This window comes from Aquarana catesbeiana, linkage group LG04 (genome assembly GCF_042186555.1).
Source record: "Aquarana catesbeiana isolate 2022-GZ linkage group LG04, ASM4218655v1, whole genome shotgun sequence".
Lineage (NCBI taxonomy): Eukaryota > Metazoa > Chordata > Amphibia > Anura > Ranidae > Aquarana > Aquarana catesbeiana.
In genome coordinates, this window is record NC_133327.1 from 560,063,025 (window position 1) to 560,089,527 (window position 26,503).

General features: G+C 44.7%; 1 protein-coding gene and 2 non-coding genes across 3 annotated transcripts in view; all 3 read left to right on the forward strand.

Moving 5' to 3' along the window:
- The first annotated feature begins 236 nt into the window (after nt 1-236).
- The window catches only part of TCP1 (t-complex 1), a 55,166-nt gene continuing 28,899 nt past the window's right edge, over nt 237-26,503 (forward strand). The window contains exons 1-7 of the mRNA XM_073627998.1: nt 237-407; nt 3,888-3,973; nt 14,941-15,069; nt 19,135-19,232; nt 20,034-20,144; nt 21,426-21,607; nt 23,481-23,607. Coding sequence (XP_073484099.1) covers nt 344-407; nt 3,888-3,973; nt 14,941-15,069; nt 19,135-19,232; nt 20,034-20,144; nt 21,426-21,607; nt 23,481-23,607 — 797 coding nt within the window. The 5' untranslated portion in view covers nt 237-343. The remainder of the gene's footprint in view (nt 408-3,887; nt 3,974-14,940; nt 15,070-19,134; nt 19,233-20,033; nt 20,145-21,425; nt 21,608-23,480; nt 23,608-26,503) is intronic.
- LOC141142073 (small nucleolar RNA SNORA29) lies at nt 3,578-3,706 on the forward strand. The gene has a single exon (XR_012244317.1). It is a non-coding gene; the product is annotated as a small nucleolar RNA SNORA29 (small nucleolar RNA).
- Nucleotides 12,576-12,709, forward strand: LOC141142071 (small nucleolar RNA SNORA29). Its single transcript, XR_012244316.1, has one exon. It is a non-coding gene; the product is annotated as a small nucleolar RNA SNORA29 (small nucleolar RNA).

Sequence of the window (26,503 nt, forward strand, 5' to 3'; positions counted from 1 at the left end):
TGCAGCTTCTAGCAGAAGCAGTCCTCGTACACAGAACACACATGCACGAGTCCTCCAATACACGCTAGAACATTCTTTACGTTGTACGGCGCTGTTTTGGGCGGTCACGCCTCCATTCCGTGACGTAAACACGCTCCTAACCCATTCGCTCCTGACGCACAGCGCGTCCATCTTCTTAGCGCTTCTATTCCTTTTGTGGTTCTTAAAGGGTGTCTGAATTAGGCGGGGCCTAGTTGCTAAGCCGTCGTGAAGGGGCGGGGTTACCCAGCGTGCATTGTGGACGGGCGGCGGTTGGGGAAGCACGTTGTAGCAGTTCTGTAGCCGTGATACGAGCAGGAAGAAGATGGAAGGCCCGTTAGCTGTGTTCGGAGAGCGCAGCTCCGGAGATGTTGTCAGGAGTCAGAATGGTGAATACACGAGCTGCCTAGGCTGGGTCAGCGCTCCTTTTCACAATGGGGGGAGAGGAGAGCATGCTAGGTGCGGAGTGCCATGTGGGAACACCGTTCTGTACACTGTATGGCCTTCTCTGTGACAGGGAGGGGGATGGGAATAGGTGGCCTTTACCAGAACTGTTCTGGGGTCTCTATTTGTAGCCTCCCCACCCCTCATTGTCAGTGATAGTACCTGACAGTGGGTGAAATACGACCCAGAATCTGCTGAAATTAACATTATTCTAAGATGATGATCAATATATACATAGGTGGTGGAATATTTACATTAGCAGTGCTCGGTGTTAGTCATGATTAAATGTGCCTGCAGCCAAAACCTCTTTCTTTGATTTGGATTGTGTGTGGGGAGGGGCTAGATCCCCCTTCAAGGGGTAGATTGCTGTGTACAGCCCAATAGGAAGGCTCTCCCCTCATTTCTGTTGTAGGAATAAGAAGTAGCGGAGGGTCACAGACAGCAGATGCCCCTTCCCCTGTGCGGTTCTTGCTGGAATAAGAAGTGACGGAGGGTCACAGCAGATGCCCCCTCTCCTGTGCGGTTGTCACAGGAATAGGAAGGGGCGGAGGGTCACAAACAGCAGGTGCCCCCTCCCCTGTGCAGTTGTCGCTGGGATAGGAAGTGATGGAGGGTCACAGCAGATGCTCCCTCCCCTGTGCGGTTGTTGCAGGAATAGGAAGGGATGGAGGGTCACAGACAGCAGATGTCCCCTCCCCTGTGCGGTTGTCGCAGGAATAAGAAGTGACGGGGGGTCCCAGACAGCAGATGCCCTCTCCCCTGTGCAGTTGTCACAGGAATAAGAAGTGACCGGGGGGGGGGTCCCAGACAGCAGATGTCCCCTCCCCTGTGCGGTTGTCGCAGGAATAAGAAGTGACGGGGGGTCCCAGACAGCAGATGCCCTCTCCCCTGTGCAGTTGTCACAGGAATAAGAAGTGACCGGGGGGGGTCCCAGACAGCAGATGCCCCCTCCCCTGTGCTGTTGTCGCAGGAATAAGAAGTGACGGGGGGTCCCAGACAGCAGATGCCCTCTCCCCTGTGCGGTTGTCGCAGGAATAGGAAGTGACGCAGGGTCCCAGACAGCAGATGCCCTCTCCCCTGTGCGGTTGTCGCAGGAATAAGAAGTGACGGGGGGTCCCAGACAGCAGATGCCCTCTCCCCTGTGCGGTTGTCGCAGGAATAGGAAGTGACGCAGGGTCCCAGACAGCAGATGCCCTCTCCCCTGTGCGGTTGTCGCAGGAATAGGAAGTGACGCAGGGTCCCAGACAGCAGATGCCCTCTCCCCTGTGCGGTTGTCGCAGGAATAGGAAGTCACGCAGGGTCCCAGACAGCAGATGCCCTCTCTCCTGTGCGGTTGTCGCAGGACTAGGAAGTGACGCAGGGTCCCAGACAGCAGATGCCCTCTCCCCTGTGCGGTTGTCGCAGGACTAGGAAGTGACGCAGGGTCCCAGACAGCAGATGCCCTCTCCCCTGTGCGGTTGTCGCAGGACTAGGAAGTGACGCAGGGTCCCAGACAGCAGATGCCCTCTCCCCTGTGCGGTTGTCGCAGGACTAGGAAGTGACGCAGGGTCCCAGACAGCAGATGCCCTCTCCCCTGTGCGGTTGTCGCAGGAATAGGAAGTGACGGGGGTCCCAGGCGGCAGATGCCCTCTCCCCTGTGCAGTTGTCGCAGGAATAGGAAGTGACGCAGGGTCCCAGACAGCAGATGCCCTCTCCCCTGTGTGGTTGTCGCAGGAATAGGAAGGGGCGGAGGGTCACAGCAGATGTCCCCTCCCCTAAGCGGTTGTCGCAGGAATAGGAAGGGACGGAGGAAGTGGAGGGTCACAGACAGCAGATGCCCCCTCCCCTGTGTGGTTGTTGCAGCAATAGGAACTGACGTAGGGTCCCAGACAGCAGATGCCCCTCATCTCCGCGATTTCAAAACGCACTGTTAAAATGTCAAATCGCACATCAGTGTGTTCAGGTGCCATTCATTTCAATGGCTCATAAAAAGCAGTACTACATGACAAATCGCACTGCTTTCGCACTAACCAAATCTCTTGTCGCCCAAAAGATGTTCCTGAACTTTTTTGGTGATGGGCGATTGAGCGACAATCACACTACTTTTTTAGGTGCCATTGAAATTAATGGCACCCGAGCACGATGTGTGATTTGTCATTTTAACAGTGTGTTTTGAAATTGCTACAGGCACGTTTATAGTGGAATACCATAGACTTGAATGGAGAGAGGTTACTAGCCTCAGCTCCTCTCAGACTCAACATGTAGCTTCATTTTTTTGCTGCACAGCTATGCAAATGCTACCTTTTTTTTCTATTGTGATCACCTCTGTCCGCTGCCCATATTATCCTTTAGGCTACATTCACGCTAGAGCGTCCCGCTTTCAGATGGTTTTTCAAGGGTTTTTGAGCAGGATTGCAAATATGTCAGGCATTTAGCCAGTGGAAATCACTAGGGGGAGAAGATCAGTTAAAAAAAACACGCAAAGCAAGTGTTTCCACGCGTTCCTATTGAAGTCTATAGGGGGGGAGGGGGGGCGGTTTCTGCCTGAAAAGAAGCTCATGTACTTTTTTGTGCAACAGGCGTTTTGCTAAGTGACAGAACGCTCAAGTGTGACCGGGGCCTTAGAGGCTGCTTTGCTAGGTGTTCGGAGAGTGGCAAAAACATCCCAAATGCCTGTTTCTAAGGCTGATTTCACTCTTGCTAACAACACTAACAGTAACGAGAACCAGTGCACCTATATTGTTAATGGGGGCTCACCTCAAGCGCACCACAGATGCCCTCCAAGTGATTTTTATTTTTTTACTATCTCAGTTATTCCACCTTCGACCTCACTGATATTTGATTAACGCTTGTCAAATGCACTGTAAGCGTCACTGACATGTTGCCATCGACTTGACTTCAAGGATTTGACATGCTCCCAGAGTTGACATGCAGCTTTTTTTTTTTTTTTTTTTTTTTTAAATGTGAACATCTGTCCATTTAGCCCTCCTAAAATGGTGATTGCCTGGCACTCTCCATCCTTTATGCTTTGGATAACCAGGAACCAGACCTAATACAAGTGATGACTAAAAACAGAAACAGTGTATTGAAGCGTTTGAATTAGGACTGAGATGCAGCAAACTTTTTTTTTTTTAATCACCCCATATTAGTACCACTCTTTCACTCTATGGAACTGGTGGCTATGCTAATGGGGAATAGAAGCCAGTTAGTCTGAAGGAGATGATGTCTAGCTTCTCCTATGTGAAATTTAACTGAACATCAAAGTACAGAGATAGATATAAGCTTTTGTATTGGAATTTACAACCTGTGACTTCATGCTTGGTTTTTTTTTTTTTTTTTTTTTCTTCACTCTAGCAGATCACATTTTAGTAGTACGAGTTCAGTTATGGAGGCAGCTTCCATCGCTAATAACGTAAATGGTTTTTTTTTGTTTTTTTTTTTTTCAGTTATGGCAGCGGCATCCATTGCTAATATTGTAAAAAGCTCACTTGGTCCGGTTGGTCTGGATAAAATGTTGGTGGATGATATTGGGGTAAGCATTTAAAAGGTTTGATATTTCTTTGTTGGTTTAGTTTATAAATTGGTGGTAAAATGCTAGAGGCTCCTGTACAGGTCTCACATATAGGCTAAACTAATCATCCAGATCACCTAGCACCAGCCATGTCTAGGGTCTGCTTACACTTCTCAATTCCAGTGGTTTGCAGTAACACAAGACACAAACTTATCCATAGACAACTAGGATGTCCAAAAGCATTACATAAGAGGTGAGGAACAGAGCAAATGCCAACAGGCCCACACAAAAGCAAACCATGTTAGAAGACCCTAACCAGACTGCTGCTTGTAGCACCTTTTATGGCCAAAGCCAGCATCAGCAGAAGCTTGAAAATATACCTGGTAAAACCTTGGCAAATTTGTGAACAGAGGGTGGCTTTACAAATCGGATGCTGAAAAGCCAAAAATTCAGACAGACCTAGTGCAGTGGGCCTTAATAGAAAAAAAGGGGAGTGGCGGAGAGCCTTATCCTGTAGGGAAGATGCTCAAACATTGATATATAGCATACACGTAGTGATTGTGGGATGAGAACAAGAATGCCATCTCTGGGAACCTTCAGGAAGGTCAGGGAGAAAATCTGAAAGTGGTGGTAGCTACAGGTAAACTGTAAAGTGCACCCTCTTTTGGGTGCTTGAAAGCCAGACAGAAAAATTGCAGAACATCCTGGTTAAGGCAAATGGAGGAGACCACTTTAGGCAAAAAGATGTTTCGGCCCAACATTACAAGATAACTGCACAAGTTCTGATACATGCCCGGTAGAAACAGTGGCAACCTGAAAAAACACCTTATGACTGAGTTCAGCTGAAGGAATATCCTAAAAAGGTTTAAAAAGGCAGTTTCTAAAGAGCTGCCAGCACCAGATTGAGATCAAATGACATCACTTTAGAGTGTCCTGGGAGGAGGTAAATGAGTGACTCCCTGTATAAATCTTCACCAGGGAATGAGAGGGCAAGGGACACTAGAAAAGCATAGCTAAGGCCAAAATCTGCCGTTTGAGTTTAATAAAGGCCAGATACTGATCCAGGACTGACTGAAGAAAAGTCCCAACTCAAGTGCTGGATAGGAAATCCACCAAATCGGGCAGAGGAGGACTGAGGGAGAGACGCATGGGATTTTCCAGAGACTGAGTCTGCTTGTTCTGAGCAGACAGGATGCAGATTTGCAGCATCCCAGAGTGAAATTGGTAAGTACTGTGTCGAATGCAAAAGTGCACCGAGGGGCCATATCTGGAAAGGAGTATCCGAGCTTAAAGGGGTTGTAAACCCTCGTGTTTTTTTACATTAATACATTCTATCCATCCCCTTCATCTCCACAGGGTCCCGGCTCTTGATTGGATAGATTGATAGCAGCGCAGCCATTGGCTCCCGCTGCTGTAAATGAAATCCAATGGGGCGGGGCCAAGTCCGGCATTTGTGTCTGCGGATGCAAATGCTGGACTCGGGAGCGCACCCGCAAGGTAACCCCCTCAAGAGAGCGCTTCTCCTAGGGGGTTATCTGATGCGGGGAGGAGCCGCAAGAGCTGCGGTGGCACCCCAAAAGAGGATGTTCGGGGACACTCTGCAAAACGAGCTGCACAGTAGAGATAAGTATGATATGTTGATTTAAAAAAATTAAAAAGGTCCTTTACAATCACTTTAAGAGCAGAGGGACCTGATCTTTTCTCATAGGTGGGGGTCGAGGGAGAGCCCCAGGCCTGGTTTGTGTCCAGGACTAGGGATGGGAGAACAGTTCGGGCCGTACTTTGGACATTCGGCGAACACCGAATATGCTGTGTTTGGGGCAAATTCGAAAGCCACCGAAACACCGTTAAAGTCTATGGAACACTAACCTTAAAAATCAAAAGTGCTCATTTTAAAGGCTTATATGCAAGTTATTGTCATAAAGTGTTTGGGGACCCGGGTCCTGACCTAGGGGACATGCATCAATGCAAAAAAAAAGATTTAAAAACATCAGTTTCTTTATCGTACATCATGGGACACAGAGCCTTAAGTAATAACTTAATGAGTTATAGGCCACCTTCAGGTGATGGACGCTGGTATACCCAATCCAGGAAGTTCACTCCCTATATAACCCCTCCCTCCTTCCAGGAGCACAGCAGTTTTTTTGCCAGTGTCTAAGGTGTTGGTCACAAGTGAAGATGTGCTCTGAGGAGCTCCAGGAGGGATCCATGCTGGATTTAAATAGCCTCCATAGACCAAATCCATACAAAGTACCACTGAGGCCAAAGTGGATGGTACCTGGGCCTCGTAATGCGAAGCACAATGTTTTGCCTGTAGGGCTGGGCCGCAGGACCCAGGGCTTAGGTCATGCTAAATTACCTAAAGCTTTCCTTGTGGGGTGCTTTTACAGGTCCAGGGAAGTGGAAACCCGATCTCAAGGGACCCGGTCCTTGAGGGTTTGCTAAACGCAGCCCGTCATGATGGGTGAAGCTTGGATTGTCTGTTAATTCAGCAAATCCTGCAGCGGGGATAAGGTAAGGGAAGATACTTAGGAAATAAAGTCCACCTATGATTCTTTCTTTAAGGGTAAAAAATGTTGTCATGCTTTTCATTCTCAACTAGAGGGAGTCTGTACATACCTTAATCTGTTGTCTTCACTGTAAAGCACAGTCAGTCTCTGGCTGCAGCAGCTTGTGCAGGGGGGGTTTTCTCAGGTAAAGAAATCTGCCAAATGCTTTCTTTTCTCCCCCCTGAAGGGACTGGAGGGTTAGGGGAACATCAGCGGTTTACCCCCCTCCCCTGCCGCGGGGGTGCGGAGGCCCCGTGGTTATTGTTTTTTTTTTTTTGTTTGCCTGCTGGTGATAGGGCTCTCCCTCTCCTCCCCAACCCGCCCCCCCATGTTGGGTCTGTAGAACCGAAAACCCCCGCGCACGAGGGGCGGGTTTACAAATGGGGCGGGGCCTAGGCGCAGCACCATGCAACGTCCATGAGGAGGCACGGCAGGCAATGATAAAAACACAGCTGGGACAGTCTCCTCGGCTGACGAGGAGGAAGCACACAGGAGCTGTGGGGCGCGTGAGGGTTGCAACTGGAATTCCTGATACAGGTAGGACTTTTTTTCCCAGCACTAGGCTGAACTTAATAGCGGCTTTACTGTCATGACTATGTTCAGCTATTAAGTGCAATTTAATAGTGCCTCTGTTTTTGTGCTTAGTACTATGCCTACCAAAAAAGACACCACAAAGACCAAAAAGGAACCAAAGGTTTCACCCCCAGGCGCTAGGATCTTGAGTATAATCTCCATGTTGTCATCCTCACCTGAATTGCCAATTATGGTGAGCCATTGGAACAAATTGATGGTGCAACTGCTTCTCACATCTCAGCCCCTGTATACGTGACTGAAGATGTCCTGTCCTTCACCCTGCAGCGTCTGGAAGGAAGATTAGCGGCTTTAATCGTATCCTCCATTCAAATGGATAGGAAGCGTGCTAGATCCCCCTCTCCCACTTCAGACCTTTTGCAAGGTGAACAGTGGGTACAGTATGAGGTGTTACCCTCAGGCGAACAGGAGGAAAAACAAACCGATCATTCCTCTGCGGAGGAAACAACGGTAGATGAACCTTTTTCAGCCTCACAATCTGAGAAATTGCTGATACAATCTCTTACGGAGATGGTTCGTTCTACTTTCATGCTACCCCTAATGGAGTCTCCTGAAAGCTCTGTTTCTTCCTTGAGTTCCTTTAAAACCTTCTCAGCCTTTGCATGAACAGCTTATTTTTGCTGACTGGGATCACCCGGATAAGCATTTTCTCACTCCAAAGAGATTTTTCAGTTCTCTATCCTATGGAGTAGACATTCACCAAAAAATGGAAGTACCAGCAGTTTATGTTGCGATTTCCAGTGTAAATAAAAGCCTAACTTGTCCAGTAGACAATGCACAAATGTTTAAGGAGCCAACAGATAAAAGGTTGGAATCTCTCTAAAAATCTACTTTTTCCTTGGCAGGTGCCATTACTCAGCCTGCAGTCGCTGCAATAGGTGTCGGTCAATCCCTAAAGGACCAATTTAGACAGGCCCTTAAAGAGGTTCCTGCACAACAAGCCTGGGAATTGGCTGAACTACCAAAAGTAGTATGCTTTACTATAGATGCCATTAAATATTCTATTTATGCGTAGAATCCTGTGGTTAAAAAAACTGGTCAGCCGAAGCACCATGTAAAAAACCTTACTGGGTTCCCTTTTCATGGGGAGTGGCTATTTGGGAAAGATTTGGACAAATATATATCCAAACAATTTCTAGTGGGAAAAGTATTCTTGCCAGTCAAAAGAAAGTATAAATGCCCTTCATTTAAACGGGCTCTCTCCCCTGCGCCAGGGGCTTCCGCCTCTAGGAAGTGGCGATGGCCTCCGCCATCAGACTCTAGAGGAAAACCTCAGGGTCAGAGACAGGCTCAAAAGAAGTCCTGGGGCCGTAAACCTGCAAAGCAGAATCCTAAAGCCTCATCATGAAGAGGCAACCCCCCTCATCAAGGTCAGGGAAGACTTCTGCAGTTTTCAGAAGTCCAGCAAGAGGAAATTCAGAACAGATGGGTCATCTCCACGGTAACTCTAGGGTACAAGCTGGAATTTTAGGACTTTCTACTGTCTTGTTTCCTGTGGTCAAGTGTTCCCAAAGATTCAGAGAAAAGACAATCTCTTTCAGGCACTAGACTAATATCTCAGGGGGTGATCATACAGATCCCCGCAAAAGAGCAAGGTTTGGGGTTTTATTTAAATCCTCTTTATGGTACCAAAATCAAATGGAGATGCCAGACCCATTCTAGATCTAAAAAATCTAAATCAGTTCCTGAAGATCCGCTCCTTTCGCATGGAGACGATCAGGTCAGTCGTTTCTATCCCTCTAGGAGGAGAACTTCTGGCATCTATCGACATCAGGGATGCATATATATGTCCTGTCAGGATCCAATCTCAATCACCAAGGGGGCACCAAGAGTGTCTCAGCGCATAGAGAGGTGAGCCATATTCTAACTTGGGCAGAAAGGAATGTTCCATGCCTCGACAGTCTTCATTCCGAGAGTAGAAAATCAGGTCCTCAAGTCTGGGGGTACCCTGCGGGTTGTCTCCCTCCCCTCAAGTAGCATTGCTATGGGACGTCCCATTAAGTTATTACTTAAGCCTCTGTGTCCCATGAAGTACGATAAAGAAAATAGGATTTTTATAACAACTTACCTGTAAAATCCTTTTCTTGGAGTACAGCATGGGACACAGAAGTCCCTCCCCTCTTTTTAGGATTTAAGTATATTGCTTTGCTACAAAAACTGATATGCCCCTGGAAGGGGGAGGGGTTATATAGGGAGTGAACTTCCTGGATTGGGTATACCAGTGTCTACCTATCATCTGAAGGTGTTCTATAACCCATTAAGTTATTACTTAAGGCTCTGTGTCCCATGATGTACTCCCAAAAAAAGGATTTTACAGTTAAGCTGTTATAAAAATCCTATTTTATTTTCGGAAGCAGGGATTTTAATAATGCTTAAAACTGATTGCGGCTGTAATGAATTGACGGGTCTCGGCAATATAGACAAAACTCATTGTAAAAAAACAGCATGGGTTCCCCCCTAGTCCATTACCAGGCCCTTTGGGTCTGGTATGAATATTAAAGGAAACCCCGACCCAGGAAAAAAAAAAAAAATGCGTGGGGTCCCCCCAAAATCCATACCAGGCTCTTATCCGAGCACGCAACTTGTTAGGGGGGACGAGAGAGTGGGGCCCCCGCCTCCTGAACCATACATGGCCAACATGCCCTCAACACGGGGAGGGTGCTTTTCTTGTAGCCCCCAAAGCACCTTGTGCTTTGGGGGGCTACTCACCCCCACAACCACCGGGCAAGGTTTGTGGGGATATGCGGATGGGGGGTGCTTATCGGAATCTGGAAGCCCCCTTTAACAAGGGAACCCCCAGATTCCGGCCTTCCTATGTGAGTTGGTAAGGGGTACATTGTACCCCTACCATTTCACAAAAGAAAGTGTCAAAAATAGTAAATAAGACAGACACTTAAGGACAAGTCCTTTATTAAAAGATAAAAATTTCCCGCGATGTCCATTCATCTTCTATCACACCGCCCGACGAGCCGAAAAAGAGAGTGACGCTTCTTCGTGACACCCGTTTACGTCACCGAGTGGCCCCGCCCTCAGCTATATAAGATAATGAAGGGCCTGGTATGGATTTTGGGGGGGGGGGGGGCACCCACACAATTTTCTAAAACTTGATTCGGTTCGGGGTTCCCCTTAATATTCATACCAGACCCAAAGGGCCTGGTAATGGACTAGGGGGGAACCCATGCCATTTTTTCCAATGAGTTTTATCTTTAATGTCGACACCCGACAATTCATTACAGCCGCGATCAGTTTTAAATTACTTTTTTCCTTTAGAAATGTCATTTTGCTGCAGTACTGTTCTAAAACTGCACCACTTTACAGGCATACTATAGACACCCCCCAGGCACAATATTTAAAGGAATATTTAATTTTTATTTCACTTTAAGCATTATTAAAAGCCACTGCTCCCGAAGAAACGGACTTTTTTTGTTTTTTGTTTTTTTTAAACCCTTTTTTTTTTTTTTTTTTTTTCTTTTGATACATGTCCCCTGGGGCAGGACCCGGGTCACCAAACACTTTTTATGACAATAACTTGCATATAAGCCTTTAAAATGAGCACTTTTGACTTTTCGTGTTTGTGTCTGATAGACTTTACCAGTGTTTGTGTTCTGGTGCGAACCAAACCTAAGGGTGTTCGAATCATCCCTTATCCAGGACTAGTCCCCAATATTCCAGATGGTAAGTAGAATTCAGCACAGACATCTGAGGATCGACCTGAAATTCTGCAGTGTTTGTGCAATCTCTTGCATGCTCGCATTCAAAGCCTGAATGGAGCGATCTTTCAACAGCTCGTCACCCCAGTAGCCCACAATGTGGACACCCTGGGAGTGAACAAGAGCCAGAACAGGGCTGAGAAGACCTGAGATGCAATGGATAGGCCAAAGGATGGAGCCACAAATTGAAAATGAGTTGCTCACCTCAAAACATAATCACTGTTGGGGGTGGGGATTTGCAAGTAGGCATCCTTGATGTGTACTGATGCCACTAGATCCCCCTGCTGGTAGGTATGCAGTGACGGACCTGCCTAATTCCAGCTGAAACTTCTGAATCCAAAGGAAGCTGTTTAGGGACTTCAGTTCTGGGTTATGAGAAATTTGCTTTCCGAGCCATGAATAGTTTGGAGTAAAACCCCTAAAACCATTTTTTTTTTTTTTTTTTTCCTTCGGGAACAGGAGCAAGGACCCGTGAGGTAAGCAATTGCTAAAAAGCAGAATGCAGATCATCCAGACATTTAGGAGACTGAGCCAGATTGGAGTGCATGAATCAGGGAAGAGGCAGAGTGAAACTCTGTACCCCCTGGAGACGATACCCTTGACCAAGTCCTAAGTCCAGGTGTCTGGGAAAGCTGACAAACGTCCCACCACTTAAAGTGGGGGGTGCCCTGTTGCTCAGGGGGCATGAATCGGGCTTTACTGGTTTGGGAGTCCAGGACTTGCAGCGAAGGAGTGCTGGGCTTGGGTTTGAAAGGAAACACCAGGGAGGGACAAAAGGGGCACGTTCTATAACCCAAGAGAAGGATGTTTGCAGCAGCCTTAGCTTTCTTTTTGCTAGGTCCTCCCTTTTATGTGGCAAAACAGGTGCTAGTCAGGATCACGGAAAAGATGAATGCAGCAATGTACAGGGACATCCTTGATGAAAACCTGCCCCAAGGCGCTCTGGGGCGAAGGGTCGTTGTCCTGTTGGAAGATGAACCTAAGCAGAGCCAAGATAACAAAGGAGTGGCTATGGGACAACTCTGAATGTCCTTGAGTGGCCCAGCCAGATCCCATACTTGAACCCAATTTGAACATCTTTGGAGTGATCTGAAAATGGCTGTGCACCGACGCTCCTCATTCAATCTGATGGCGCTTGAGGTCCTACAAAGAACAGTGAGAGAAACTGCCCAAAAATAGGTGTGCCAAGCTTGTAGCATCATACTCCAGAAGACTTGAGGCTGTAATTGGTGCCAAAGGTGCTTCAACAAAGTATTGAGCAAAGGCTGTAAAAATACCTTATGTACATGTGATTTTTATTTTTATAAATTCGCAAACTATTTCGAACAAACTTCTCTCACATTGTCATTATGGGGTATTTGTAGAATTTTGAAATTTTCCATTTTGGAATAAGGCTGTAACATAAAATGTGAAGTGCTGTGAATATTTTCCTGGGTACATGTTGTCTCAAAGTCCCATTAGTGATTTCCATGTTTTTCTTTTTAGACGTGTCAGTATAGAGGGATGTGTGGCATTTATCCCCCTTCTCTTTCTTCTTTTTTTTTTTTTTTTTTTTTTTTTTTTTTTTAACTAGTTTTAGGATTAATACCAGCATTTGTCAGTACTGCGGGCACAGACAGCACAAAACTTGACAGCTCTCATTCTTACTCATTATATCAAATATTTTCATTTTGGTATGGCTTATCCTTTCAAATATGCAAGCTGTAATTGCCATTTTCATACAATATTACAGTTGTCAGCATTCTGACAAATTTTATTTATTTTTTGTACTATTGTCCCATTTTAGTACCACTTTTTCATTACCTAGAATAAGTGGCTATGCTAATGGGATAGAGCAATATCTGTTATTGTCTGAAGGGGGTAGATATCTTCATCTTCCCATAAATGAAATAACAGAACATGTTTTGTAAGATGGTTTATTTTGCCACTTTTAGGTTGTGGACAGGAATGACTATATCGGTCCTGTGTAAAAAAAAAAAAAAAAAAAAAAAAAAAAATCTGCATGCTGAAGATTTCTAGCACATTTCTCTGAGCCAGGCATTGTAAACTGCCTGGAAGGAAAAAAACATCAGGGCCCATTTACACCTTTTGTGTTGCCTTGCTGCAACAACCATTCACACTTTGCTTTAATGCAATGCCATTCTACTGAAATAAATGGCATTGCACCTCTGCACCTGCATTGCATGCATTTTGGAACAATGGCAGCCCATTCTTTTCAATGCCCTAATGTGCCAGAACATGGAGTAAGTTGCCTCACACCTCTTTATCCCCTATGGACCAGAGCAGTTTTTCCATTTCTGTTATGGGCCAATTTTATTTGTCAAAAACGTTGTTTACTTAAGATAGCCAAGTAATTTGTGTTCTTTAAGGACACACAAGGCTTTTTTCATTATCTTGTCTTGCACTAATGGTGTGGTGGGGGTGTCCCGTCCCCCCCCCTGCAATCTTTAAAACAGAGTTACACCCATATGTCGGCAGCTACAAAAAGTGTAGCTGCTGACTTTTAATAAGACACTCGCCTGTCCCACAGTCCAGCGATGCAGGTGAACGAAGCCCCGTTCCTCGCCACGGCGCCTGCATTCTGACTGGCCGCCTGGCTGTGGCTTCACAGCTGGGCACGCACTGCACATGTGCGAGTCGCACTGTGATTGGCCGGGCAATCTTCTGTGACGTGTCCCAAAAGATTGCACAGAGAGGTGAGGAAGTGGGAGCTGGATCCCTCTAAAAAGAGGGTATCTGGGCCCCCCAAAAAATTACATGCCAAATGTAGCATGTCAGGGTTGCTTTTACTTAAAGCAGAAGTTCCATTTTTGGGTTGATCTCTGCTTTAAGCTTGTCATACATAGACTGGTTGAATCTTGATCGGTTCAGCGGGGACTAGCTGAGGTTGGAACCATGTATGTGCAGACTGATTGTATATGAGTCACTCTAACGATCTACTTGGGTACAACCAGCCAGTCTGCCTTTTTATGCGATTTATTGCCAGCGGCTTTAGCCACTAGCAGTAATCATTGTGTGCTCTCCCACCAGGGGAGCCGAGAACACAATAGCTCCACAGGAGGGATCACACCATCAGTGACTGGCTTTAGACAATAAAAAGCAACAGAATACATTTTCTTTTTTTGAGCAGTGTTTAAAAACTGTTACTGCACTTAATATTTTTTTTTTTTTTTGATACCTGTTAGGTTGCTTTAAAGGACCTCAATTGCATATCCAAGTTCATTCTTTCTAGGCTCTATTCTCATTAACACATCTCAAGTTGCACGATTTGCAGAGCGACTTTGATCCAACTTTACTCTCAGTGGATTTAAGCTGCTTCAGTAGTCGCACCAAACTAGTGCCGGTACCTTTTCAAAGTCACTGCAACTTAAGCTTGCAGCAAATGGAACGGGTGCAATTAAAAAGAATGAGATGTGACTTTGTCCAAAGTAGCATGAGAAATTGCACAAGTGTGAGTAAAACCTTATTCTACAGCTGAATGAACCGATCTAAAAGTAAAAGGTTACATTGTATCTTTCACATCTGAGTGTTATTTAACTGCTTCAGCCACGGAAGATTCTATCCCCTTCCTGACCAGGGCACATTTTGCAATTCGGCACGGCATCGCTTTAACTGACAATTGTGCGGTCGTGATCACCTCTGCGGTTTTTATTTTTTGCGCTATAAACAAAAGGGCGATCATTTTGAGAAAAACACACTTTTCTTTTTTTTTACTGTTTGCTATAATAAATATCCCCCAAAAATTAAAAATTTGTCTTCATTTTAGGCCGATATGTATTCTTCTATATATTTTTGGTAAAAAAATTGCAATAAGCATATATTGATTGGTTTGCGCAAAAGTTATAGCGGCTTACTAGCACATTATGCCTTTAATTTGTAGGGGGACGTTTCCAGGGGGTGTGGGTTTTTATATCCCCCCTCCCTTTTTTTTTTTTTTTTTTTTTTTTTTTTTTTTTTCACGACTACCACTTATGTCTGTAGACTGTGAGGCATCTACAGTAATAGTATTGTACCTTTTTTAAACTGCAAGTGCACAAGGTTGTGAAATATATTGAACATGGCTATATATTGGGTTGTGCAGAAACAAATATATTTTTTTTTCATTTTGGTTCGTTTTTATTTATTATTATTCCTATAGGATGTAACTATAACTAATGATGGGGCAACCATTCTGAAATTGCTGGAAGTGGAACACCCAGCAGCCAAAGTCCTTTGTGAACTGGCAGATCTACAAGACAATGAAGTAGGAGATGGGACAACATCAGTGGTAAGTTTACTTAAATATTACTTTGTATAAACTGATACATTTAGGTGCAGCTGTACCGGTACCTATCCAGGTAGACTACCACTTATGATAGCTGATACTTGATTGGTGGGAGCCCCTTGCCACATTTACTTATGTTTTTAACCACTTCCCAACCAGCCGCCGCAGTTTTACTGCGGCAGAATGGCACGGGTGGGCAAAATGATGTAGCTGTATGTCAGGTGCGCGCAACGATTGGATTTTTTTCAGAACCGATCAGTCTCCAGGCCAATGATTTCTGGCCTGGACCTGCTGATTCGTTCCTGACTAAATGCTTTCCATGTCTGTACGTGTAAACATAGACAGGGGAAGTGATGTCATCTCCCTCTCTAATTATTTTCCTTTCCAGAGAGGAGACATCCACTAGTGAGTTGCACCACCACTACACTGATACAGTACACATAGGCACACATTTCATCTCCCCCCCCCCCCCCCCCCAGTTAACCCCTTCTCTCCCTGTCACCGTGTCACCCAGTGCAGTGTTCATATTTTTCTTTGATCACTGTACTGGTGTCATTTGTGACACTAATCAGCATTAGGGCAGTTGGTGGTAGGCCCAGGTAGCTTTAGGGTACCCCCTTAATAAAGGTTTATCCCCTTGATCCACCCCGTGTTACCAGTGATCACTGTATTAGTGACACGGTTTGATGATATATATATTATTTTATAGCGTCAGGGCACCCACTGTACATTACCTAATAAAAGGTTTAACCCCCTGATCACCCGGCGGGTGATATCAGTTAGGTTTTAGCGTAGGGGTCTGCTTCGCTCCAGTAGCGCTAACACCCACGCATGCACCATATACCTCCCTTAGTGGTATAGTGTCTGAACGGATTGATATCTTTGATCTGATCAGAGCTATATTAGTGTCCCCAATAGTTTAGGGTTCCCAAAAATGTAGCGCATCAGCCCAGATACCTGCTAGCACCTGCGTTTATCCCCTCCGCCCAGCCCACCCAAGTGCAGTATCAATTGATCAGTCACTTACAAAATACTAAACGCATAACTGCAGCATTCTCAGAGTCAGGCCTAAGCCCTGCGAACATTAACTGTTTTTGGTAGCGTTTGAAGCAGTCGCTGACAGTCAGGTGCTCTTTCCTTTGTGTCTCACTAGTTGTACCAGGAAATTTAGAGGCCAAAATGTCCAATCGAAGGTGCACTAGTGAAGAGGCCTACACGTTTCTGAGCATGACAGATGAGTGAAGAGGGAGTCTCCTATCTTTCAGATTCAGGCTCAAAATACGAACCTGTAGACAGCAGCGGTACCCTGACAGATGGCTCTGATGACGGTGTAGTGGTCCCTGCCAAGATCGGGTGTACCCGACCCCGTTCTGCTGTTTAGGTGCAAGAACTGCAGGGCTCTCGTATGGAGCAGAGAGCCAGTACTAGTGCCTCTCATCCTTCTGATGAGCTGGCAAGCACCAGCGGCCTAATACAACCTGGTCGTACATCCAGCACTGTAGTAACACTTGGTGATGTGTCCCATAAGTGCAGTTCAAGCTGGTGAGGTGGCAAGCATGAGTAGTGTCCTGAAGCCAAAGGCAGGCCCGTTGATCCCATAGTGCCCTTCCTGCTGCATTTGCTTATCCGAATTGGGAGCCCACCACTTCTGCAGCACCCGTACTTCCACCATTCACTGGCTAACCCGGAATTCAGGTGGAAACTGAAAATTTTACGTCACTTGATTTTTTTTTTCTTTTATTCGCTTTTTTTCACTGAAGATTTCTATAGATCTATTGTGGACCAAAGCAATTTGTATGCTGGTCAATTAATCGCTGCTAATCCCCAGCTGACCCTTACCAGAGATTGGAGACCTATTACAGTCTCGGAATTTAAGACCTTCCTCGGCCTATCCCTCCTCATGGGCATAACTAAAAAAGTGAGTTGCGGTCATATTGGTCCACTGCCCCAATTCACCATATGCCCGTGTTCTCTGCCTCCATGACCAGGACATGATACGAGCAGATCTTGCAGTCCATGCATTTCAATGACAATCAACTCCGTCGTCCTCGGAGTGACCCTAAATATGATCGGCTCTACAAAATTCGGTGTAAAACACTTCAACCATAGGGCGGCAAAGTGGTGTAGTGGATAGCACTTTCGCCTAGCAGTAAGAAGGGTCACTGGTTCGAATCCCAACCACGACACTACCTGCCTGAAATTTGCATGTTCTCCCTGTGTCTGCGTGGGTTTCCTCCGGGTACTCCGGTTTCCTCCCACACTCCAAAGACATGCTGGTAGGCCAATTGGATCCTGTCTAAATTGTCCCTAGTATGTATGAATGTGAGTTAGGGACCTTGGATTGTAAGCTCCTTGAGGGTAGGGACTGATGTGAATGTATATGTAAAGCGCTACGTAAATTGACGGGGCTATATAAGTACCTGAAATAAAATAAACCAGCAGTTTGCAGCCTTGTTTTACTCCTGATCAAGTTGTCTGCGTTGATGAGTCCCTGATTAAGTTTTCTGGCCGCTTGTCTTTCAAAAACAGTATCTTTCCAGCAAGCGTGCCAGATACGTGGTCAAGATGTATAAGCTCTGTGACAGGGCAACAGGCTATACATATAGTTTTATGGTTTACGAGGGAAGAGATAGTTACTGTAGAGCCAGAGAACTGCCCAGACTACATTGGGAACGCTGGTAAGATTGTGTGGGACTTGGTGTCATCCTTATTCTGAAAGAGGGACCACTGGTATGTGGACAATTATTACACAAGCGTCCACTTTTTAGTCACTTGTTTGATCATGGAATTAGCGCACGTGGCACCGTGCGACCTAATCGGGGCTTACCCCAAGCGGCTTGTAGATTCCAGTCTTAGGCTGGGGGAGAGAGCCTGCTTGAGATGTAGTAATTTGCTCGCTGTGAAGTGGAGGGATAATAAGAATGTTTTTGTTCTGTCCTCCCTTCACGCAGACACGACGGTCCAAATTCAAACCTCAACTGGTGTTGTGGAGAAACCCCTCTGTGTCCACGAATATAACCTTAAAGCGGGATTCCGTCCTAAAAAAAATTTTTAAGTCAGCAGCTACTAACACTGTAGCTGCTGACTTTAAATAAGTACTTACCTGTCCTGGGTGCCCGCAATGTCGGCCGCCCGAGGCCGACCCATCCCTCGGGTCCCGGCACCACCATCCTAGGAAAGGGAAACAGGCAGTGGAGCCTTGCAGCTTCACTGCCAGTTTCCTACTGCGCATGCGCGAGCAGCGCGGCGCTCCGTTCTGTGAATGGCCCCGTGGTGTTCTGGGAGCACACACACAGTTCCCAGAAGACAACGGGGCTGCTCACCGAGGAGAAGAACTCGCTGAGGAATAGGAAGAGGCAGATTAGGAAGACTGCCTAGCAACAAGGGTTTAGGTAAGTTTTTAATTTTTTATTTTTTTTTTAGGATTTTTGGTGGGAGGGGTGGACCTCAACGACTAGTTGTTGGCGCCGTACCTAATTGCTCGTAAGGCCAGACGCTTGTATAAAAAGTGTCTGTATATTTATTCCTATTGGCTCTGCTGAATGCTTATGTGCTATACAAAGCTTCAGGACAAACTGGATCCTGGTTTGTTTGGAAACCTTCATCGCTGAATGCCACATGTTTAAATTGTGCAGCAGCTGGATGTTAGTCTTCAGGTGGACAGAGGTAAAAAAGCTGCAGTTTTTACTGCTCCCTGTCATCTTGTATGAAGGAAGCCTTAGGTGTCAGTTGTTCACAACTGAAGGACTGCTTTGTCCTGTTTCAGTACAGGCTTTACTTTAAAGTGCATACATTTTTATATATATTTTTTTTCTCTATTCTCTGCTGGGGAGATTCACTCTATTTTCTCTGGTGAATCTTTCCAAATGTTATGGTTGGCATAAGATGCGAGGGAACCCTAAAGTGGTAAAATCCCTTTTGAAGGGATATCGTCAACTTTTGTTTATTTAGGGCAGGAAGTAAATGGCATTTTCAGTTATAACTGAAATTTGTTTTATATGACTTGTTAGAGTTGTAATGCTCCCCCTTTTTTATATTTCATTACCTAAAGCCGTTTTATATGCACAGGTAATTATTGCTGCAGAATTGCTGAAGAATGCTGATGAACTGGTGAAACAGAAAATTCACCCCACATCCATCATTGGGGGATATCGTCTGGCTTGCAAGTGGGTTATCATGCTATTTTTCTATAAAATAGTTTTCATGTTATAAAACAGGTTTACTGTATTTTGTTTAATGATTTTTGTGGTGTGGTTTTTTTTTTTTTTTTTTTTTTTTTTTTTTTTTCCTTGACCACCTTTTTTAGTGGTAAAAACAGTATGAAGCAAGTTTAAACGATCGCCAACAATTTATTTTTTGTTTGGCAAAGTAGACATAATTTTATTTTTTGTGGCTAGAAAACTGCCATCATATGAACTGCTGATGCATATGTAACCAAACAGAGCAAAACCCAGAGTGGGACTGACCATGCAGACATGCAGAGCAACACTTAAAATTCCCCTATTGCATGTAAAGTACTTTTATTTATTTATTTTTTGAGGTTGCAGCTATAGAGATTAAGCAGCATTCCAATTTCCTTTTTTTGAGTCTGATTCTGAAAACCCTATTGCCATTTTGTATACTCTTAATGGTAGTCTTTGCATATAGACTGTAACTGTTAGGCCCCTTTCACACTTGTGCGACCTGAAAGTCGTGTGATTTTGATGCGATTTTTGACGTGACTTGAAGCAGTGCCTGTGTAACTTTTGAGGTCTATGGACCTTGTTGCATCAAAGTCGGACCAAAGTAGTGCAGGGGGAGTATCAAGTTGCACAGATCTGAATGGTACGACTTTGTCATGTGACTTTGCAGTCCCAAGTTGCACAGGTGTGAAAGGGGCCTTAACCTTGCCATGTACGAAAATCCTAGCAGTCATTTTCTCTGTTTTTTTGTGTATTAAGTTTGCTATCTTTTTCTTTTCCCAAAAGAGAAGCTGTCAGATACATCAATGAAAATCTCACAATAAACACTGACGAGCTTGGTAAAGATTGTCTTCTTAATGCTGCTAAGACATCAATGTCTTCTAAGATTATTGGAGTGTATCCTTTTTCACGTTCTTTTCATGTATGGTTCATTTATAAGTTAAATCTCCTTTTAAAGGGGAAACTGATCACTGTTAGAACTTGCACCCTATTTTGCTGCTCCTCTCTGAGTAAGAGAAGGCTACCATAGAATGAATACATTGCATCTCACCAAACCATAATTTATGTAAAATTCATCTGTGTACTGTTTTTAACTACTTGCCGCCCGCCCACATTAGGTGTAATTAGAGCGGGCAGCAGCTCCAGGTTGGACTACCTGTACATTGCAGCCTTTCTTCCGGGTTTGGGGCAGGCATGCGCGCATCCCCTGCCGACCTGTGCTGTGATTTGGACACTGCATGAGTTTGGCAGCTAATTTCAGCCAATGATTTTTGGCTGAAGTCAGCTGATCGGCTGTGGCTAATCGCACACGCAGAGTTCTGTGTTTGCAAAAACATTGAATTATGTGCATTCCGAACAGTGTTCTGGCTGTTTTTTCTCTTTGCATAGCTGGGAGGAAAAACAGATGGATAGTAAAGTATAAGCAGCACACATACACATTGTTAGGCCTACAGTTAACCCTTTGGCCCTAGATGTTAAGTCCTTCCCAGCCAGTGTCAGTACAGTATTAGCACTGGTTACTGTTTGTGCCACTCTTGATGTCAGTTTGCCTCTTGGCTAGCGCCAAATTGCACGCCACACTATCGCAGTCCTACTATAAGTTGCGCATAATCGCCATTACTAATATAGTGTCATAGCTTTGTAAATTCCAGTATATACCATAGTTTGTAGATGCTAAACTTTTTTGGATATGTATCATAACACAGAGGAAAATAAAGATTTTTTTTTTTTTTTTTTCCCCAAAATGTTTAGTATTTTTTGGTTTATATAATCAATGATAAAAAAAAAAAAAAAAATCCAGTGGTAATCAAATACCATCAGAGAAAGCACCATCTGTGTGGGAAAAAAATGATTTCATTTGTGTACAGTGGCAGAGCAATTGGCAGTTAAAGTAGTACAGTACCAAGTAGCAAAAAAGCTCCGTTCATGAAGGGTGTAAAATCCAGAGTTTCAATTGGTTAATAAAATATGCAGAGGTATTAACAGGCCCTGATAAAATCCCAGGGGATATCAGAACTGGTCGGGGTTGCCTAAAGTAATACTGATCATTGAGAGAGAGAATATGAATACTTATTTTAGGAAGCTTTTTGGAATAACTATTGATGAACTTTTGTGTTTTCTATGGTTCACGTGAGAATATCTGCCATTTTGATGTGTTCACCTTAACTCTTTGTTCAGCGACAGTGACTTTTTTGGTAGCATGGTAGTCGATGCTGCACTTGCAGTAAAGTACGTGGATCCTAAAGGTCAGGCTCGGTACCCCATCAATTCTATTAATGTCCTGAAAGCTCATGGCCGAAGCCAGAAGGAGAGCATCCTTGTCAACGGTTATGCACTTAACTGTGTGGTCGGCTCACAAGGTAATCTAATTTGTGGATAACCCTTTGGCTTGCCCAACCTGACATAACTAAGACTAACTTAATATAGATAGTTGGCTAGGCTTTAAGTTATTCTAAAGGCAACTATTATTTTTTTAAATGACAAACATGTCGTACTTACCTGCTTTATGCAATGGTTTTGCACAGAGCAGCCCCGATACGCCTCTTCTCAGGTTCCCCGCTGGCACTCCTGGCCCCTGCCAAGTGCCCCCAGAGCATGCAGCTTGCAATTGGGGCACTTGAGCAGGCTCGCTCCCAAGCTGTGGCTCTGCATGGCCATTCACACACAGAGCCGCAGCTCGACCCCACGTCTCCTTTCTCTCTCATTGGCTCACTGGCTATGATTGACAGCAGCGAGAGCCAATGGCTCATTGTTGTCTCAACCAATGAGGAATAGAGTCCCAAGACAGCTGAGGCTCTCATGCACATTACTGGAGGAAGACTCGGGTAAGTATTGGGAAGGGGGGAGCTGCTGCACACAGGTTTAAACGCTCTTTGAAGTCTACATACAGTATATTTGCAGCTAGATTAAAAATCCCAGCATGCCCTGCCGACTTTGGTTTACTTTGTACACTCATTGGCTGGCAAGATGCTGCGACTTGTAGTTCTACCTGGAGATATACTGACTTCCTCTCGCTGTAGAATATGCAACAAATGGTTAAGCTTTGCTGCACCCCAGGGCTACAATCACCACATTAATACTAGTCTTTGAGCAGAAGTAGGATTCACTAATGCCTTTAGTGATGTGCTATTACTAAGTGACATTGTCATTTGGTCTAGTTTCCCCAAAATCAGTTTTGTTCGCTTGTATATAAAGTGTAATGGCTGTTTGACTATGCAAGCCTCCTTAATGGTCTGACTTTCCTCATTGTGCAGTGAGCCCATATCAGAAAGAGAGGTTGTCAATGTTGAGCCCTGCGATTGCTTGCAACCCATCCGTTATGCTGCTTGAGTGTTCAGAACTTTGAGTAACCGACCCAAGAATGCAGATCAAAACATTCTGATTGCAATGTTTCAAAATCATTGACTCAGAGAAAGTCATGCGACAAGCATTTTAGAAGGTCGGCAAGGGCAGTAAAATGCTTTAATTACAGCCATGGTGGATTTGATTTAAATCGCTAATAAAGAGGCTTGATTTTAAATCAACTCAATTTAAATCCTAATTTTTAAAGAGCAACTGTCATCTGTCCTGCAGCGGCTCCTACTCTGACCCGTTGTTGACTCACCGAAAGTCCCATTCACTTTAATAGGATGGCTTGTGATGCGGCAGTGACACAACAAGGTGAGGGATGTGGCGGCAGCAGGTGAGTGGATGCCCGCTAACGGACGCTGCCATGATGGATCTGAAATGACAGGTGCTCTTTAAATGTAAGGACTTATTCTTGCTGGTAGTTAGAATCTTTAAAGGGTTTATAAACCCTTGTGTTTTTTTCACCTTAATGCATCCTATGTTTTGATTTGTTCAACAGTGGGATAAAGGAATATTCCTCAACATTGTTTTTTATCTTCTGGTTACTGTGAAATTGTATAAATGCAGTGCATGTTATCTCAGCTTGCAGAGCTTGGCTTAATTGAATGAATTTACCAAAAATGTAAATCTTGCAGAATATACAGCCTCATGCTACATAACTAAGCTCCAAATCATGCTGAATAAACTAAATTATTAATGTATCTTAAATCTAGATCTATCTTTTTTACTCAAAGCATAAAAATCTGATTTAAATCCCCAAAAATATAGCTGGATCGATCCACCTTGATTATAGCAGATGGTTTATTGCAACCCTGGTTAGGCCAATTTTTCAGTTATGCCTTGTCATGTCTACTTTCATCTTTTTTTTATTTAATTTGTTTTCAGGGATGCACAAAAGGATCACAAATGCAAAAATTGCCTGTCTGGATTTTAGCCTGCAGAAAACAAAAATGAAACTTGGTGTACAAGTGATCATTTCAGACCCATCCAAGCTGGATCAGATCAGACAAAGGTATGAACATTTGTTCAACACTTCACCTATGAAGCAAGCTCAGGAGTAGTTTTCTGGAAATAGTGGGGAGCATAGTAAAGAGATGGTTGCAAATGTTAGGTGTTTCACCCTCCCCATTTATTTATTTTGCTTCCCTCCTTTTTCTGAGATGGGCTCAGATACTCTCCCACACACAGGGTCCAGCGTTGTCCTGCTAAGATCCCTTTCTCAGCAGCTGCCTCTGCTTCCCATGCCGCCATGTTCATCTGTGACATCAGTAGGCTGCACAGGCTCTTCTGGGTTATGGTGCAGACTACTGATGACGCACTGGTAGGCCCACTCCCTCTTCCCTTGAGTGGGGGCTGATTTGCGGGGCTCCCGGTGCCTCCTGGGATTTGAACGACATATTTCAGGGGGCACTGACGTCGCTCACCTAGGCGAATGACTGTGAGCAGGGGGCAGCGGAAATTTACCTTTAAAAAAAGAACCTGATCATTGTGTGGCGAGGGTGGGCGAGATGCAAAGGAGCAAAATTCCTAAAATGGGTGAAGATCTACTTGAGGCCCCTTTCACACGGGCTGACCAATCAGGTCCGCCTGTCAGTTTTTCAGGCGGACCTGATCAGACCTTGCACTCTCCCTTATGGAGCGGTGGATGTCAGCGATGACATGTCCGCCACTATCTGATTCTGCCTGCAAAATCCAGACGGATGGTGGTCCTTTTCTCCATCTGTCTGGCGGATTGGATCACATAAACAGACTGGCGGTCCGTTTTCACCCGATTTCCCCACAGAGCGGGACAGTCTGTCTCCGCTCTGCACAATGGGAGGCAGGGTCATCTGCCTGCTCAGTGGGGATCATCAGAGCAATCCCCAACTGAGCAATCGGAGTTTTTTGTGGTGATGACAGGTGTAAATGTCCCAAAATGGCATAAGAATTGTTTTGAGCCACCCTTTATTTTATGTTTGAGAGAGCCTTGGGATGCAGTGCAAGTTTATTTTGTCAGTGTACAGCAAAGTGCTATAAGAATCTTTGCAAAGAACATGCTCAGTGGTATTGAAGATGGGCAGACTGCTATTTTTTAAGTTTTAAAACCTGTATTTAATTATGTGCAGGGTATTTCGTACAGTCGTAGTAATGTCTCCCCATTTTATTTGCTGCCACACAGTACTAATGGTGTGAGCAGTTATACGCGTGGGGTAAAGTATTAATGGGCTTCTGTTTTTTGTGGTGAAGAGTAACTTTTATGCTTTCCACCTTCACAGAAGCTGTACATGATATACTTGCAGTCTGCCTTTAATCAGACTGGTAGTTATTCTTGACTTGCAGTACAACATAGTTTGTTTAGTAAATCACATTGAAAGATTTGTAGCTTTTACTGAGACCTTTTCAGGTGAATACCTCCACTATACATAGCATCAGCTCTATGCCCGACGCTCATATTGCATGATGTAAACACACTCCTCGCTCCCCAGGTGGAACTTTTTCTCCCATATAACCTTTCTTCTTTCTTCTTCTTCTTTTCCCCTCTTTTTAACCACTTGCTTACTGGGCACTTAAACCCCCCTCCTGCCCAGACCAATTTTCAGCTTTCAGCGCTGTCACACTTTGAATGACAATTGCGTGTACCCAAATGAAATTTTTATCATTTTTTTTCCCACAAATAGAGCTTTCTTTTGGTGGTATTTAATCACAGCTGGGATTTTTTTTTTTTTTTTTTCTAAACAAACAAAAAAATATGGAAAATTTTGAAAAAATCATGTTTCATAGTTTGTTATAAAATTTTGCAAACAGGTAGTTTTTCTCCTTCATTGATATGCGCTGATGAGGCGGCACGGATGGGCACAGATAAGGCGGGATGGGCGGCACTATTGTTGTAGCACTGTGGGCGCTGATGGGTGACGCTGGTAGGCGGCACTGCTGCCTATTGCTATGTGTTACTGGCAGGGGGCACAGATGATTGCCGTGAGATGATCGCCGTGATCGGGACTGATGTCCCTCTCACGGCCGCCGGTGATCGGCTTTTTTTTTTTTTCCTCCTCGCGCTGTCATCGCGAGGAGAAGAAATGGCCGATTATCGGCTCTGTTTACATCCACATGATCAGCTGATCGTGTGGTAAGGGGTTGGGACCAACCCCTTACTCCGATCTGTAATCAGGCGAGTCACAGACTCGCTGATCACCGAGCGCGCCGCGCAGGCCGCTCGTGCACGGGACGACGTCAATGGACGTCGTCCCGGCAATGTAGGTCCGCGCTGTTGCCGTCATTTGGCAATAGCGCGGATATGAGGAGGTTAATTTTAATTCACAAAATTTTGGTATGTCTCGACCCTAGTGGGACGCCTCCCCATTGCGGTGCAGGTGATTACATAACCTGGGCTGCTTATATATTTTTGGCTTTACCCTCGGGTAATTACCTGGAGTGATCTTATCTGGTAGAATGTACCCAGAAACTGATGGTGTATCTGTTGTTTTGTATCGATATGTTCTGTCGCACACCACTAAATTAAAAAAAAAAAAAAAAGAAAAAGACGTTTAGCAAATAAAAAAAAAAAAATCACTTTTTTTAAAACATCTAGGTTGACTGGGCTGTTAAACCATTACACATTTTTACATCCTTTACTATAAAGAACTCTTTCCATGGGAGTTCATTACTCTCAGCTTTGCCAAAATTTGTACACTGGGCTGCACGTGCAGTCTACAGGGCATACAGGTAGGTAATGTAATGTTAATGCAGGGGAGACATAGTATGTCTCTTCTGCATTAAAATCCTGCATGTTTGCCAAATTTTGTTTTTCTTACATAGTTACACTTTAAATTTGCTCCCATTTGATAGTTGATAGAAAGGGGGGTGGGGAGGGGGGGACAGTTTTAAGACTACATGGTTATAGCCTGTAATACCACTCTAATCTTAACTGA